This window comes from Boleophthalmus pectinirostris, unplaced genomic scaffold (genome assembly GCF_026225935.1).
Source record: "Boleophthalmus pectinirostris isolate CB_2022bp ecotype Guang Dong unplaced genomic scaffold, ASM2622593v1 HiC_scaffold_19, whole genome shotgun sequence".
Classification (NCBI taxonomy): domain Eukaryota; kingdom Metazoa; phylum Chordata; class Actinopteri; order Gobiiformes; family Gobiidae; genus Boleophthalmus; species Boleophthalmus pectinirostris.
Genome location: NW_026571140.1, coordinates 294,274 through 311,874, shown reverse-complemented (window position 1 = coordinate 311,874; position 17,601 = coordinate 294,274). Strand labels below are relative to the sequence as shown.

The following is a 17,601-nucleotide window of genomic DNA, read 5'->3' as shown; positions in this document are numbered from 1 at the left end:
GATTTGAGATGCGGCCAAAAGGTGACTACACATAGAACTTCCGCCGAACGCAAAGGGCTGTGATTGGTTGAACCACAAAGACTACTGATTAAAGCAGCTTGGAAAAGTAAATATTTGACACAGAAATGTTTGCACACGGACCTAATATGATTGTTTATTGTCACCGTAAATAAAAACAAACAAACAAACAAAAATTAACTGAAATAATTTTTGGAATTGTTTGGGTTCCCTCGATACAGCTAGGCCCTGATGAGCTCCGCAGAAGCGCGTATGATCACGTCAGGACGTCAGCTCCCAGCTGAGCGGGGCCCTACACAGAACTATATAACTATATAATAATATAATAATAATAATAATAATAATAATAATAATAATAATTTGCTCAAATTCAATTTGGATTTGAACACATTGTGCCCCCCCCCCCCCCGCCAAGTTCTCTGTCTCATAAAATACTTTCATTCAGTCAATTGGGAAACACTCTATGTGTAACCAAGGAAAAAACATTTTTTTTTTTTTTTTTATTTCACCAAATCCTTCACTTTAATTAAATTTCCATTGTTATTTCGTGGTTTTAGGCAGGTTTTAGCCTCTTTCCCAATGTTATTATTAGTAGTTAGTAAGAGTTGCACATTTTGCCTGTACTGTCCCTTTAAGAGAAACGTGGTTCACGTGCTGCACATCTGCACGTCTCTCAGTCTGTACGATGCTGCTGAGGAGGTGAGCACAAGTTTTTTTTGTCGATGCCAATTCATTATTTTATTTTGGTAATTAGGCACTAAAAAATATAAAAGTTCATTGTAAACATAATTACTGATCATCTACAAATCCACATGTACAAGTTGGACCATGTAGGAGCGGTCTCATGTCTATTGTTAAAATGTTTAGAAACATGTCAAATGCATGCGCAGTCTGTACAGTGCTACTGAGGAGGGGACTGATGAGCTGCGTGCATGGAGAAACATGTGACAAGGACTTGTATTTTTCTTTCATTTGTGCAGAACCACCAGTAAATGTGGTATCCAGTATCCAGTGGTCACCAGTGTCTCATGGTCCTTCCTTCAGCCAGCGCAGTACACAGGAACACAACGCAGATATAACTAAGGGTTAACGGATGTGCACCAAGACATTAGACTGTTAATGATCAGACACACACCCGTTACATATGCATACAATTTATTATCAGATTTTCTATTAGTGACACAAGACCTAAGAAGCTATAGGCCTGTTAGATTGTTTAATCGTCTTCTAAACAGGAGCGGGGGCCGTACAGCCATGCGCACACAAGGCCGGGTGTCTCTTATTGGTTCGTTTTTCTTAGTGGGCGGACATTAGCGCTGAGGAATCCAGGAGAGTTGAAGAGTTGGGATTAGGACGATGACCAGTGTTTGGCGATTTCTGCGCACATTTTCGCGCCAAGGGCCCAGGGCGCACTGCAGAGGAGAGGGAGCGGGCGGGCACACCGGTGAGCGCCGCCTTCTTCCGCGTTACTTCCGATATCTCCAGTAAAACTTTTTATAACAGTCCGTTTTCGCTTTCGGGCTAATCTCTTTAACACAGGCTTCCTCTCAATGACCCCCAAAGGTTTGTAAGACTGTAACATTTGACGAGTGCCTCCAGGCCCATGGCAGACGAGCGTAAAGAAGAAGACGGGAGACGGACAGACGCGGAGCCTCAAGGAGCCGAGGGTGGGGAAGGTATGTGAGCCATGTCGGCCCATACTGCAGCCAAGAACGGCTTTTAGAAAGGGCAACAACAGACAAAGGCAACAAAGTGTGATCTAATTAATCCCAATGCAGAAGGTTTTGCTGGCACGCACGGTTCGCAACTTGACGTTGCGCTGGCTGTCAAAAAAGAACACGATGTTATTTCCAGTGGCTGATTCTACTTAGAATATAGAAGTATAGAGTTGACTACTGCAGCCGTCTCCAGGTGAGACTCTCTGTAAACTCGAATGGTCAGCTCCAGTGACCAAAGAGCGTAAGACTCACCCCACAGAACTGTGCACGGACCTGTGGTTTAATGACCGTGTAACAACCATAAATGCAGTACCATGTGATTATAGATAGGCCTCACTAATAATGTGGCTCCAGCTACTCATCAACAGGCTGTTAGCACTAAGGCTGAGATCATTAGACTGTACATGTTCACTGATAAAAGGAATACATGAATGAGCCACAGTGCCTAAGTTTACATGCAAACAAAACACACAAAAAAAACTTCAAATACAAAATCTGCTTATGATTTTGCTGTTTAAATATCATTATACCATTCTATTGGCCTATAACTTCAAATATGTGATATGTGTCACCACAGCTGCTGTCTCTGCTGGACTAAGGCTGCTGGTAAATAACAGTGAGGTCTTGCAAGCTCAGTTCTTATAATTAATGATTGTTTGAAAGAGGTTGTGGAGTTTGTTGTTGTATTTCTTATGTCGTAGTAATGTCATGATTTCAAACCTGATTGTGATACTAAGGAATATGTTTGATACCAATTCCTGTACCACAATGATAATAAAACAAACAAATCCAAAATAAATAAATAAATGAACTGCAATTTTCAATGTTGAATCATAATACTTACCTTTCTGTTCCCATGTGCCTTATATGTGTGTGATCCTCAGTGCAGTAGGTTCATAGTGTCCATGTGTGTATATTTTATGAGCTCTTCTACTTGTTCTGATACAGATCAACATCATTCTAAAGTGATTCAGGAAAGGTTCATGTCTGTCCTTAGAATGTGACTTTTTTTTACTATCAGTACCTGTTCAAGTGTCTAGTCTTGATACCAATTTAATTTAAACTTTGATACTTTAGACAACCCTAACCTCTTCATGAGAGTTTCTCATGTCTCATCTTGATCTTTCCAGATGTTGTGGATGACCCCATTTTGGAGCAGGGAGCAGTGGTTCTCAGAGGGTATGTTTTCACTAGCTTCTCCTAGATTCTTTGCCCTCCTGTCCTACCCTGCCCTACCTCTGTGTCCTCTATCCTACCTCTGTGTCTTCTATCCTACCTCTGTGTCTTCTATTCTACCTCTGTGTCTTCTATCCTGCCTCTGTGTCTTCTATTCTACCTCTGTGTCTTCTATTCTGCCTCTGTGTCTTCTATCCTACCTCTGTGTCTTCTATTCTACCTCTGTCCTATTCTGCCTCTGTGTCTTCTATCCTACCTCTGTGTCTTCTATCCTACCTCTGTGTCTTCTATTCTACCTCTGTGTCTTCTATTCTGCCTCTGTGTCCTCTATCCTACCTCTGTGTCTTCTATTCTACCTCTGTGTCCTCTATTCTACCTCTGTGTCTTCTACCTCTGTGTCTTCTATTCTACCTCTGTGTCTTCTATTCTACCTCTGTGTCTTCTATTCTACCTCCGTGTCCTCTATCCTACCTCTGTGTTTTCTATCCTACCTCTGTGTCCTCTATCCTACCTCTGTGTCCTCTATCCTACCTCTGTGTCTTCTATCCTACCTCTGTGTTTTCTATCCTACCTCTGTGTCTTCTATCCTACCTCTGTGTCTTCTATTCTACCTCTGTGTCTTCTTTCATTAGCCTACATAGATCATCTCTGTGTGCTCTTCTCAGTCTGATTTGATTTAATATTAGGGATGGGCCTGATTAGTCATTTAATTGATAATTGATCATTAAGAAATTTGTCGATTATGTAAAGTTTTTATCGACAAACTGAATGTAGGTTGTCCATTTTCCACGTCCTGTCCTGGCCGTCCAGTTTTTGTTTTTTTTTATAAAGTGATGCAAATGTTCAGGTTTTCATTTCCTTTCATTGGGTCATTAAACTGAGTGTCTTTCGTAGCTCTCTGTGCGCTCAGAAGGAGCGAGCAGACACAGACAGTCAGTCAGCCTGCAGCACGCTGAAGAACAAATGCGCATTTAACCATGACTTGTACCAGAAATTCCCCGCTTTTTGTCCCGGTCGAAACAAATGGGAGGCCATGTGCACAGTGTACAAAGCAGGCACAGATGTTTCGGTGTCCAGTGGGGGTGCCAGGGATCCCAAAGCACCGGGACACCGAAAAACACGAAAAAGCTTTGCCAGGGGAGTTGCTCAATGTCGATGACAAGGCCCCAACTCCCACCACCCGTACGGTGTCCCGGGTTTGACAAATGCAGACATGGTCACCCTGTCCTATATTCCACTGAGTCGTGTCCTTTAGTCCGACAGAAGTTGAACCACATCAGCGCACAAGAGCTGTTTTTTTCTTCACTTAGTTTATGCAAATTAGCCATGAGGTTTTAAGTTTTGTTTCTGTTAGACTTGCGCAAATCTGCATTAAACACATTCTAATGTCAAACAGGCTGATGTGGCTCTAGAGTGATTATGTTTATATGTCGTAAAGTTGAAGTTATTTATGCAGATTAGTAGTAATAATAATAATGATCATTTTAATATAAAAACATGAATGATTAATCGATAATCGATCGTTAATTCTCCCGACGATCGATTAATTAACTTTCATTGAATGCCCATCCCTGCTTAATATTTCAAAAGTTTATTATGAAGTAGTTTGATTATGCTTTTGTTTTATCTGAAATTTGTATTAGTTCACATTTCAGTTTTTTTTTTTTTTTTTTTTTTCAGTTCTTCTAGTTGTGTCTAAAGAGGGGATAATATGCAAAATGTACTTTTTGGAGTTTTCATTTCATTTCATTTGCAACATACAACATGCACACAGACATAAGACAGGACAATACAATACAAATGCATCCACTGCTACAGCAGTCAAGGTGTAAAGTGTGTGCATATGCGTGTGTGTGTGTAAGAGTGTGTATGTATGAGTAAGAGTGTGAGGCTTCAGCATCAGTAAATATAACTGACTAAATGTGTATAGTTATGTAGAGATTCTTAACAGTGTATTAGAGGGATCAGCCGTTGAGAACAATGACAACTGTGGAAATAACAGTCCATATGCCACTCTGTGTAGTTACAAGTGGGAAGAGGAAGAGGTGGGGGAACCTAGTTATCTATGTTAATGAGTTTTTCAGATTGGTGTTTAGGCTTCCCATTTTTTCATGTGCCCAAAAAAAACAAAATACAAACTTACCTTAAATGACATTGTAAGATTTTTTTTTTTTTCAATGTGCAGTTGTACATGTATGCCTAGCTTTGTGAGGTGCATTCAAAATAGTGAGGTGCATTAAAGACAGGTGGTGCATTTAAAAATATATATATATTTGGGTGCATGATGTGTGGGATAGGTCCTTATTTTGTCAAATTTGACTTTTTGGAGATTTGCAATTCTCTCCCGAGCCCTAGTTGAACTCTCCTTATGGTTAGCTGTAAGATTCAGTTCAAAGCTCAGCCCACAAGTCCATGCTCAGTCGTTTTCCTCAATAAGCATAATAAGCAATAATAAAGCAGGATAGAAAATGATACACTACAACTTCACAAACCTGAGGTCATGTGTAGTAGTTTCATTTGCAGGATGTACTCTGTGTTGTAATAGTGCACTGAAGGTGTAGTGACTTAGTGCAGAGAGCAAAAGGAGAGGGTAGTTACAGTAAATAAAGGCAACATGGTGATCTGTGTTATGTTGGCAGTTATAGGCACTGGCCATACCGGCTTGTCAAAGCCTGATCTTGTCAGATCTCAGAAGCTAAGCAGGACTGGGCCTGGTCAGTACTTGGATGGAGACCACTGGGAAAATCAGGTGCCACAGGAGGCGCCAGTCGCAAAGAATTGTTGTGTTGTTGTGTCCTTAGGCAAGACACTTCACCCACATTGCCTAGTTTGAAAGTGGTGGGTGCGTGAGTGATGGTGGTGGTCAGAGGGACCGATGGCGCTGCATTGACTATTACAGGTGAATGATATGAGCTAGTAAATGTACTGTTTAGCTGTTTAGCTTCTGTTCTTTGATTATGCTATTTTCTAATTCAGATGTTTATTTTCTGCTTTAGTTGTTTGGAAAGTGATTAGTGATTTGGAGAGGAGCCTTGTGGGTGCTGAGACTGGAGTGCTAGTATCCATGTGCGGATGGTTCACAAGCTGCAGCAGTCTTGTGGTTAGAGCCAGAGCCCAGCGAGGGTCTAACACTGGGAAAGCCCCGGTCCCGGGGACAGATAAGCTCTGACTGACTCCGTGACGCGTGTGTATGTTTACATTGTGAACTACAGCGGCCCATTACTACACTTTTGTTTTACTCCATTATTTAACTTAGCAGAAAATGCTAAACAGTGAATATGTTGTATGTGTTGTCATTATTGTTTGGAAATGCACAGTTTATGGGTATTGATTTTGTCACGTTATTATAATTGTAATATACCCCACCTCAGAACAGAAGGGCACTGCCTACATTGGCTTTTAGCACATTGTTACAATTATATTTGCACATTATACAAATGACTATATTGATTAGTGGATTAGATGGTTCTGATGAACATTGTACATGTTAAAGGTAAAGCAAGGTCTAACTATGATCTTGTTTGTACAGGCCTCCTGCATCACACTCCTGGTTCTCCTACAGCAGGACCTACTCATCCACAAACACTCAGCTGAAAAAAAACAAAAAAACACCTTTTACTGGATCAAATCAAACTTGAATAATGTCTTAATAATAATAATCCCTCTTAACCTCATGTTTCTAAGAACCTATTGCTATTTATTGACAAACTATTTTGCAGTTGCTATAAAATTAATGTTTTCCATGATAAACTTTGTTAAGCGCAGGTTTGCAATGTAAAACAATACAAGCTTTCACACACATGTATTTTTATTAGCATTTGGACATCCTCCAAATAACTGAAATTCTAGAAGGTACATTTGGATGGACTAATGTGTATGGTTGAAATAGAGTAAATGAATGTACATTTTGGGTTACATTAAAGCCAGTGCACCAAACCTTACTGAACTTTAGCCATTGTAGTTTCTGTAGTGTTGGGTCTGAGGTAGGCGGCGCACAGGCTCAGCCCTCATCAGTGTCGTCAGCAGAGGACAAATGTGAACACAGAATAATACTTTGTAGAGCTGCGTTGAGCTTCTTATGTGCAACCTACAACAATATTCTGGCATACCTTTCAAAAGAAATGATGATGAGGAAAATAATGTATATATGCTGATTTATATTGTCATAAGCAATATGTGTAGAACACAAACACACATTGACTGAACTGGGGCAGCATGTAATGTACCACCAGCAATGCATTTTCAATCACTCCCAATGCCATCTTCTGGACTCAGGTTACCCAGAATAGCTATTCCAAGACCAACAACACAAACCTCCAACTAATTCAGTACAAGATCCTACACAGAACCCACTACACTGGTCACAGGTGTGGATGCGCAGTGCCACAGGGCATTCTGGCACTGCGCATCCACACAACTGTTCTGGGAAAAGGTTCTAACATCTCTGTCCAGATTCATGGTCAGTCACATCCCATTATGCCTCTTATGCTTACTCGGCGACATTTCTCAACTCAACATACCTGGTCCCAACAACAAAATACTTGAATTGGAAAACCAGGAAAGGTATAAAAATTAAACACTGAAAAATCTACTCATGGATCATATCTCAACGGAATCTCTCCAAAATATCAATAATCAATCACTGATGGAACCCTTCTCTGTCTGGACTCTACTAATGTTATTTTTACAAACTACCAAAACAAAAAATCCTCCCATCATTTTTTTTTTCTTTTCTTTTCTTTTTTTCCTCTCCCTTCTCCCTAGAAATGACATTAGCCCACATACATAAATCATCTAGTTCCATGGGGGTTTGTTTGTTGCTCTTGGGGAGCTAATGGGGCTGAGGAATATTAATAAACCCAGTAAACTACATGAATAAATAAATTAATTACAAAAACATGTATAAGATAATAACAAATAAAATGCATAATAATAAAATAATGATAATCAAAAAATCTATTTTGGCAAAATAAGGGCCTGTCCCATTTCTCATGAGCTCAAATCTTTTTTTAGTGCACCTAACACAACTAGGCACATATGCACAACTGCACATTGGGGGAAAAAAAAAAAAAAGTGTAAAAGTAAGGTTTTTTTGGGCACATGAAAAAAATAGGAGGCTTAAACACCAATCTGAAAAACTCATTAACATACATAACTAGGTTCCCCCTCCTCTTCCTCTTCCCAGACTGGCATAGGGACTGTTATTTCCACAGTTGTCATTGTTCTCAACATTGAGCTTATCCCTACAATTAACAAAAAAAAAGGGAAAAGTTTCAGCAGCAAAATAACACCTGCTTCACAGTCTACATAGCTGAAGTAGACATTTAAGCCACAAAAGGAACACTTGACAATTCCAATAGTGGAATGATCCACCTGAAACAGACAATCATTGGTTAGTACTTAGAAATCCTCTCCAATACCTTTAATACTTAATGTAAGTTTAATACTCAATCTTTAAAATGTTTAAAATCTTTGAACAATTATTAGTATAATAATAGTAGTAGTAGTAGTAGTAGTAGTAGTAGTAGTAGTAGTAGTAGTAAACCATAAAAAATCAAAAATCACAATGTTTTTCAGAAAATTTGCAATGAGATATTTTTCCAAATCAACCCTGCTGTATATTTTCCATATTTTAGAGAGTGCTTGAACTGTTTGTGTGTGTGTTGTGTGCAGGTATGTGTTGGAGCGGATAAACACTGGGGACCTTGAACGTCACATCTCCTCGGAGGACCTGGGGGGGAGGCCTCATGAGCAGGAGGAGCACAACGTGAAACAAGTGGTGGAGCAACTCATTCGGATCGCCGACGAGATCAACCGCAACGCCGAGCTTCAGCGGTGAGCCTGAGTGGTTAGCAGAGTGGATATTTAGGAGCAAAGAAGATGAACAGGAAAGCAAAAATGTCCAGTCCTTTAGTGACTTGCCAAGCTACACTGTCAAAAAGATGACAACTAAGGAACAGTATGTAACTTTAAGAGGTGTCACCTGCATGACTCCATGGAAATAAAAAGTTCAGAATGTTCTCTCTCTCTCTCGCTCTCTCTTTCTCTCTCTCTCTCTAAATATATATAGGCTTTCTGAAATGAGTGACAAAAAATACAGATCTTTTTCATGATATTTTTTTTAGAAACACTTGTTATTAATTACATTAACATATTTTGTATGATCTTGACAATACATATTCTGTGTAGCTCCATTTATCAGAATAATTCTCCTGTAATTTCCTGTAGACTGATCAACCAAGTGGAGGGTAACTGTGCTCAGGACATTTTCATGGCAGTGGCCCAGAGCATCTTTGCTGACGGCATCAACTGGGGCCGAATCGTGGCTCTGTTTCACTTGGCCTACAAGCTCATCTACAGGGTACTGCATCTACTCTGCCTGCTCACCCAAAACCACTGCTCTCTGCTTTAAAGAGGGGATATTATGCAGAAGATTATCATTTTTTGAGCTTTCTATCCCATAATATTGTTCTTCCATCAAAAACATGCCAGAGGTTTTAGATGTCATTCATGCATGCTTTTTTAGCAATCTCTCCCAGCCCCTAACCTTACAGTTAACTCTAAGATTCTGTACAGGGTCATTCCACCTCAATTCACCCTAAAAAAATTGCAATTTGAACCCTCACATTGTCCAACTGCAAAGAAGTAAGTCACAGCCAAGAAAGCCAAAATCTCAAATTTTAGCATGATTGGAGAAGCGATTATTGAGATGTCACAATAAAATTTTTTCACTGTTTTTGCATGGTCGCCGAACTTCAAATTGCATTTAGTCAACTACTGGTCTGATATCAAAAACCAAGTTATCTCTGGAAATGGGAAATCATAAGGAACCAAAATCTTAATAATTTGTTTTTGAATTTGACTTCTTTTGAGATGAATTACTTTTTGACCTATATTTACCTGGTCCCCGAAGGGTTGACCCGGTTTTGTATTCACCCTGTGTCAGTGTGTCTGTCCAATTGTCACCAAATTTGGTAGGTGGGTCAAGCCCCCGTGCCTGATGCCGCAAAAAAGTTTGGTGAAGATCCGAGGCCATTATAAAGGATCAGCAATTTCAGCAATTTCTGGACCATCTGCAGGCTAAAATATTCACCCAGTCATCACACAAGTTGGCACACACATAACCGGAGTACACTGGATTCAGTGTATGCCATTAAAATTCTAATTGGAAAAAAAATAATTACCATTTCCTGTTTTTCTGGTGACACACAACACAGTGATCTACAGTCACACAACTAACACATACACAACTCATGAAAAATGACATTTTGGTTCCACCCTAGTAAACAGACATTCTCATGTGTGACTAATATCACACAAATGTTCATGGGCCTGTACAGATACACACATTACATTTTGGATATAACGATCATGTAATATGGACTGGGCTCCTCATAAACTGTTTCTGTGGTGATGAACTGACCCACTGATGCCTCATGGGGACCAGGTTGCTGTCTCTGAATGCACTTGTTTGACCTTGAAATTGACAATAAGGGACACGCCCGACCTCAATGACACCAATAGAAAAAATTTAGCCCTATCTACCTACCACAACATATAAAACATCTGGCGGGGTTTTCCTTTTTATTTTTACACACATTTACCTAGAATTTGACTTACCCTCATCCTTAAGACATGCCAAATATCCATTCAGTGTGTACAGCTGACAGTCAAGTGAACATTACAGTACCATCGTTTTGTCCCTGTCTCCCTGACACAGATGCATGTCTACAAACTCAGTGAACTGTGTTTATCACACAGTGTATGTCTGAATCAGGTTAGGGCTAACCCAACATGAATCAAGAAACACTCCTTTCTTGAAATCATCTTTGACAAGAAACTTCAGGATTTCGCCTAATGTCAAGTCCATGTCCACTGTTTGAACTGGCCTGAATATTCTGATTTCCTGAAACTAAGACATTTGTGAAATGTGTGAAGTGTGATTGACAATTTTTTCTTAGAGTATGTCAACTTGGACTGTGTGTATAAGTGTACAGCTGTACACACTGAATGGATATTTGTCATGTCTTAAGATGGGGGTAAGTCAACTTATAGGTAAATTTGTGTGAAAATAAAAAAAGAAAGCCCCTCCAGATGTTTTATACGTTGTAGTAGATATATAGTGCTATTTTTTTTTCTATTGGTGTCACTGAGGTAGGCTGTGTCCTTTATTGTCAATTTCAAGGTCAAATATAGGTCAAAAGGTCATTCATCTCAAAAGTACTCAAATGCGACAATGTCAAATACCAGATTTGGATTCCTTATGATTTCCCCTTTCCAGAGATTCCTTGGGTTTTGATATCAGACCAGTAGTTGCTGAGTAAATGCAATTTGAAATTCGTCGACCACGCAAAAATGAAAAAAATGAAATTGTGATATCTTGGAAACCGTTGGTCCAATCAAACTAAAATTTGATTTTTTTTCTGGCTATGATTTACCAATATACCAGTTTCATCAAAATTTGAAAAAGTAGGATTTAACTGATTGGGTGAACTGAGGTGACCGTACCACATGCCTACATCACCCATTCTCCCACAAGACAATTCTACAGAAATATACAAAAGCATAATACAACTGTAACTTGACAAACCTGATAAACAGCAGCTTGACAAAACTGATGCGATGTGCAGAATTCACACTGATTGTGTTTTGTTATCTATTGCTCTGAAGGGGGAATGACTTAATGTGGGGGGCAAATGGATGGGCGACTCAGCATCAAAAGCAAAACTTAAAAACTTATTAAACATAATACTATGTTGTTTTCAGTGAATATAGCATTTTCAAAACAATAAAAGGTAACATGGTGATCTAAACATGTTAGCATCACATCACATGTTAGCAGTTATTATCCCATAGAAGTGAAATACACCTTACAAATCAAAGGGTGTATTAGAAGTTAAATACAAATATTTCATATTTGAAAACATATTTGCACTGTCAAGCATGTGGAGGAAGAATAGATGCATTATATTTTTGCTTGACAAGCCACTCTATCGTTTTATAATACAGAAGAATCTTGAAGCAGGCCATAGAGCACATGATTTAGCTGTCCTAATTTAAGACCTCTCCTCTCAAATATGCCCATATCACTGAAATGTAAAGAGGAGGTATTATGCTAAACTGAAGGAACTGTGAAAATTAAACTATTTTTATAAAGACTCCCACACACTGTCAATCGTGGTTCACTTTTACTGGTACAAAGTTTGGGTCCCTCTCACCTTCTTCAGGTGTGGGGACAGCCCCCTCCACTCTCCTTACAGTTAAGGGACTGCCCCCTTAAGGGCAATCAACCAATCACAACAGTGAAAAAATACATTCATAACTAGAGCCCCAGTGTATCTACAATATTCACTTTACATCAGTGTCTCACATCATCTTTGAGCTGATTGAAAGGAGCAGTGCAGCATGAGTAGACGTGCATGTACCATGGTCCAAACCCACTGAAGTGGGCACAAAAGTGCAGTAAGACCCAGACCTCAGGTTGCTGTTCATTTGAATCAGCTGACACATGACATGTCTTCTCTTCGATTCTGTGGGATCACACAGGTGCCTGCCCTACCAGTGGAGAGCCACCAGGAGCATGTTTTAAAAAGACATGAAGCCTCTTGGGTTTTTACTTCACAAACTGTTAGCCCAAAAGGAATAAATGATGAATTGTTTAAAGTAATGTTATGAAGAACCTCCCTCTGAGCCACAAGGGAGGTTCACGTAAACTCCTTCATGTGCCTCTTATTTTGCAAAAAAAAAAAAGGTCAGAATAAATGAAATGCCATTCTTACTTTTTCAAATGTTGATAATGATCTTTTATATGATATTTTTCAGATGTATTAGTCATGTGTTTTAACACAAGAGACAGAGTGTCTCACAGTACTGCAGTTAAATTGGGGCTCTAACTGTGATGTATGTATTTTTTTCATTGTTGTGAAGGGTTGAGTATTCTTTAACTTATATGGAGTGAAATACCTCATACCTAAGGAGCCTGTTGCCCACTCAGTGTGCAGTGACTACACAAAAATAAGTTTGGAAATGTGAATGTCTTGTCTAAGGCTCAGCCCACAAGCTTATGTAACCAAGAAGAATGCCATATATGAAACTGAAACTAATTAAACTTTTTAAAACATGTGAATATTGCATTTTCCAAACAATAAAAAGTAACATAGTGATCTAAATATAATGATCTGTTAGCAATGAATTCCTTAAGTGTAATACCCCCTCTTAAATCCTGTGTGCTGTAATATTTGCTTTCGTTTCCAGGCAATAACCACAAATCACATTGAGAACATCAGACTAGTCATCAGCTGGGTGCTTCAAGTGATCAAAGACCAGCTGTACTCATGGATAGTCCAGCAGGGAGGCTGGGTAAGTACTCGGGGTTAACAGGGAGGCTAGGTGAGTACCATAGACTGTATATATACATGGAAAGAGCTAACTCGATAGCTGCCACGCTCCAAATAGGAAGTGAGCATGGGCTCACATTGACTCTCGCTCCGATTGATTTTACATTTGCCACCCCTTTGTAATGCTGCCGTGAGCCTCCTCATTTTGGTCTTTAAAGCTGCTCTACATGAATCTGGTATTTTAATTTCACTATTTTGTCCATAAATAAATTTCTATTCTGAAAATGTAACTAGGCTCCAAATTCACCCCTACAACAGCTAGCCTCATAAGCTTCATTTGACTGGAGCTGAACGCTGTGGGTGACGGTGACTTTATGCAGTCTATGTGAGTACTAGCGGATAGGTAGGAAGCATCGACTGCATATGAAAGTGGAGTGGGGAAGTGTGACGTCATCGGTAGCATACTTTCATTTACTGACAAGTGGGCAAAATAAAAACCCAGGATCATCAGGAGCCTGACAACAGCCTGACAGAAAACATGCCTGGTGTTATGTTTTGTTTCAGTCATGCATGTCTGAATAATCCTACATTCTCTACATCTCTAAAGCTCAAAATGCTCTATTCCACTGTGTGATGTCATCTAGTGGTAGTTTTAAGGCTAACAGCTATTATCAACCTCAATTAAACTGTGTTAATTTAGAATAAATGACATTTTTTGCTTTTTGCTTATTTGTGTTTTATTTTTCGTACAGTTGAGATTGAGGCTAAACCTGTAGCTGTAACTCAGGGGTGTCAAACTCATTTTGGTCCAGGGGCTGTATCCAACCTACTTTGATCCCAAAGGGGCCAGAAAAAAAATAATGTCATATAAACCCCAAAATAGCAATAAGTTCAAATATGTATGCAGAGAAATGCAAATTTTTTACAGAAATCTTTTTTAAACAATGAACTCTTTCTTTTACAAAATATTATAATATTATGAACAACCTGAAACTTTAAGAAAAATTTAATTTCAGCACAATGTTTTAACATGAACTTGTATGTAAATAGGAATAAGTAAATTTTTCTTGGAAAATCCTGCACTCGGCTTCACTTTTATCATGTTGGACATTTTGTTGATGAGGGTGTCACAGTCAACAGTCAAAACGATCGTCCTTTAAGAGCGTTTGGAAAGAGACAAGTCTTCATTTGTGCTGCTCTGGTGGGAGGGGCCACGTACAGAGACACTGGAGACGCTGCTGTGCTTAGCACTGCAGAAAATTACCAATATTTTACCGAGAGCCAGATTAAAGGAGGGCCGGATCTGGCCCCTAGGCCATATGTTTGACACGCCTGCTGTAACTTCATAGTTCTGCAAACCTGGGGTTGAAATGACTAGTTCTAGCGACTTTGTATAGAGTTTTAACACAGTGAAAATTTCCTGTATAATCACTTAATGACATCACAACGTGTTCCACAGTTCGAGAAAAGAACTCAGCCTAAATATGCAGGATTTGAATGTTGAACATGTTAAAATGAAACAAAACAAAACTCCCAAGTATATTTGTGAGAAGGACAGAACATTATATCATAGATCAGAAATATTGTAATATTGGCCCTTTAAATATGTTGGCTCTTGTAGAACTCACGTGTGTGTGTGTGTGTGTTGTAGGAGGGGGTTATCCGGCGTTTCACTCGGTGGAGGACAGTAGCCATCGTAGCATCCATAGCATTAGTGGCCTCTTTGGTTTACTACAGGAAAACCCGCTGACATCCGGACCTCACCAAGCACAACAGCCACTCCTGCTTTCCTGGACTAACATGGATTATGTTTAAAGACTGCAAACCACTGCTCAAAAGATTTAAAAAACACTGTATGACTCACTGCAGTATGATGCCTCTTCAAATACTAGAATGTTGATTGGGTCGGGTAAGAAGCCAGAGTACTTATGTGATTTTTAGCAGCAGGAGCTCAGGTAGACCATCTCTGGACCTCATTCCCCATCTCCACACAATATTTAACATTTAACATTAGCACTGTGGAGTTGGTGAACTGTGCCATCTGATCCTTCAGTTTTGTGCCTTTCTTTTGTTCACACACCATTACTTGTATATGTAAAGTTTAGCTCATGTTAAGGGTGGCTCAGAAATGACTACGAAACAGTGACTTTTTAAAAAATTCTCCCCAGGACTGAATGGATTGTATAAACCTCTAAAAAGTGAAGACATGTGTAAGGTATTTATAGAAGGGGTATTGTGCAAAACTGATTCTTTATCTTTCTACCAGGTTATAACATTGTTCCCTCATCAAAGTTATGCCTGAAGAGGTTTTAGATGTCAACCATGCATGTTTGAGTATTTTAGCGATCCCTCTTTGCGGTTAGTTCTTAGATTCTGTTAAACACATAAAACATGATACAAAACTGTATACAGCAACTTGACAAACCTCATGTGATTTGCAGTAGTTTTATTACTGGGAAAAAGTTAAACTTATTCATATTAATATATTGTTTTTGGCAAATATAGCATTTTGAAAACAATTAAAGGTAACCTGGTGATGTAAATATGTGATGTGTTAATACCCCATAGAAGTGTAATACTTGAATGATTACACTGTCATTTTCTGTTCTTATTTTTACCGACTGTTTTTGCTGAGTTTTTTTATTCTTTAGATTCTCACCTTATTTCAGTTAGCTCCACCATACATTGGCATTGCTGCCATCCTTGACTACAAATGCGTTCTATTCGGACTATAATGTTGTTTAAAAACCTCCAGAGAATCAGTGACTTGACTTGTTGATCACATGAACATTGAACATTTTACACAATTCAACCTACTTAATGTCATATTTTAAACTTTTCTCAACTTTTCCATTGAAATGAATGTGACTGTGCTAAACTGGAAGATGGAAAGCATGGTTTAGTAGCATTTAGAGGCAAACGTGGGTGGGGCCCGAAAAAGGCAAATAGACTACATACTCACTAGTGAAATGTGAGTATAATCCAAGATTTGATCCATCTCCTTCCTCTCTCTAGTGTCCTTTACTTTTTTTGAGCAGTGCAGCATACGGTTTTATATGAATTCATGTTTTTTACTCCACAGCCATAAAACAGATACTCAGGTTTTCCAGTGAATTCTGTCTAGATATACGTTTTTGTTTTTTTTTTGTGGAACTTTCTCTTGACAGCACTGTGACAGTCTCTCCTGTGATGCTTCAGTAATCCAGTCTCATGAGGGTTTTTCTGTTTAAACATCACCATGGCATTGCCAGTATATACTGTATTCTAGTGATGGGTGATCTGATATTATGGAAAGTATCACAATAACAATTCGACACAGATACCATTGAGTCTTTTATTCAAATGCATTGAAACAGTTATCCTGCTTTACCTGATCCATGAATTAAAGGCCTGTGTTATGCTATTTTCTAGTTTCCTCCTCATAAATATACCTGGAGTTGTTTTGTTTCATTCTGCATATTTAGGCTGAGTTCTTCTCTCAAACTGAAAACACCACCTTGTGATGTAAATGTAAAAGGAGCTGTTAACTTGAAAACTATCTCTTCATGACATCATAAGGTGGAACAGAGCATTTTGAACTAAAACAACAACAAAAAATTGACATGTAGCGTTAACAATGAGAGTGGATACTTTTCCATAGGTTGGTGTTGATCCGCCCATCACTACTGTATAGTGCTGTGATGCTTCATGCACACTTCAAACTTGGATTGTTTACTACATCTTACTGCAAATTCCTCATTTAAACCCATTCCAAGTAGCCTGTTTACTAAAGATGTCTGTTCCAAAAGCATCCTGAGCTCTCTGGATGTTTCTGTTCAGCTTATTAAATGTAACAACACATTCAAGACTCTCATTATTATTATTATTATTATTATTATTTTATTTTATTGTTTTTGTTTTTGCATATCTTTTTTTCTTCCAGATGCTCCTTTTCTGCCCTTTCAGGCTTGTGGAGTCAGTTCCCCTTGTTGTCACTCTTCTGACAGCTAAAGTTTGACGGTTTTAATGTTGGTGAAACTGTAATGTAACTGCTGTTTGTTTAGTTTTTGAACATAGGTTTAAGAGAATTCAGATTAAGGTGAGAGGAAATGATGTCCTGTTCACAGTAGCCTCTGTAAAAGCTACTGCAGCTGTTCTCAAAGGGACGCTGTGATTGTTTTATAGAATTATGTGCTGAATGAGCTGTGCACTTTGAATTCAAATCACACTATTTATGTCAGGTTCTCTGTCAAACAAGTGAATACTTTTTGTTTTGAATGAAGTTCATGTCTTGAACAAAAAGTAATAAAGTATATTTTTTTCCTGCGTTTGAGGAAAATTATTTCTGAAACTTCCATCGTTACACCATATAA

General features: G+C 38.8%; 1 protein-coding gene across 2 annotated transcripts; it reads left to right on the top strand.

The window, feature by feature from the left end:
* Nucleotides 1-1,090: 1,090 nt before the first annotated feature.
* Nucleotides 1,091-17,554, top strand: zgc:153993 (uncharacterized protein LOC767645 homolog). Of its 2 annotated transcripts, XM_020940618.2 has the most exons (7): nucleotides 1,091-1,462; nucleotides 1,558-1,694; nucleotides 2,867-2,915; nucleotides 8,586-8,747; nucleotides 9,141-9,273; nucleotides 13,167-13,271; nucleotides 14,901-17,554. In XM_020940618.2, the coding sequence occupies exons 2-7, from the start codon at nucleotides 1,622-1,624 to the stop codon at nucleotides 14,997-14,999; spliced, it is 621 nt and encodes a 206-aa protein (XP_020796277.1). In that variant the 5' UTR covers nucleotides 1,091-1,462; nucleotides 1,558-1,621; the 3' UTR covers nucleotides 15,000-17,554. The 2 variants fall into 2 exon arrangements, with proteins under 2 accessions (XP_020796277.1, XP_020796276.1); XM_020940617.2 differs by lacking the exon at nucleotides 1,091-1,462 and having other exon boundaries at nucleotides 1,473-1,694.
* Nucleotides 17,555-17,601: the final 47 nt, after the last annotated feature.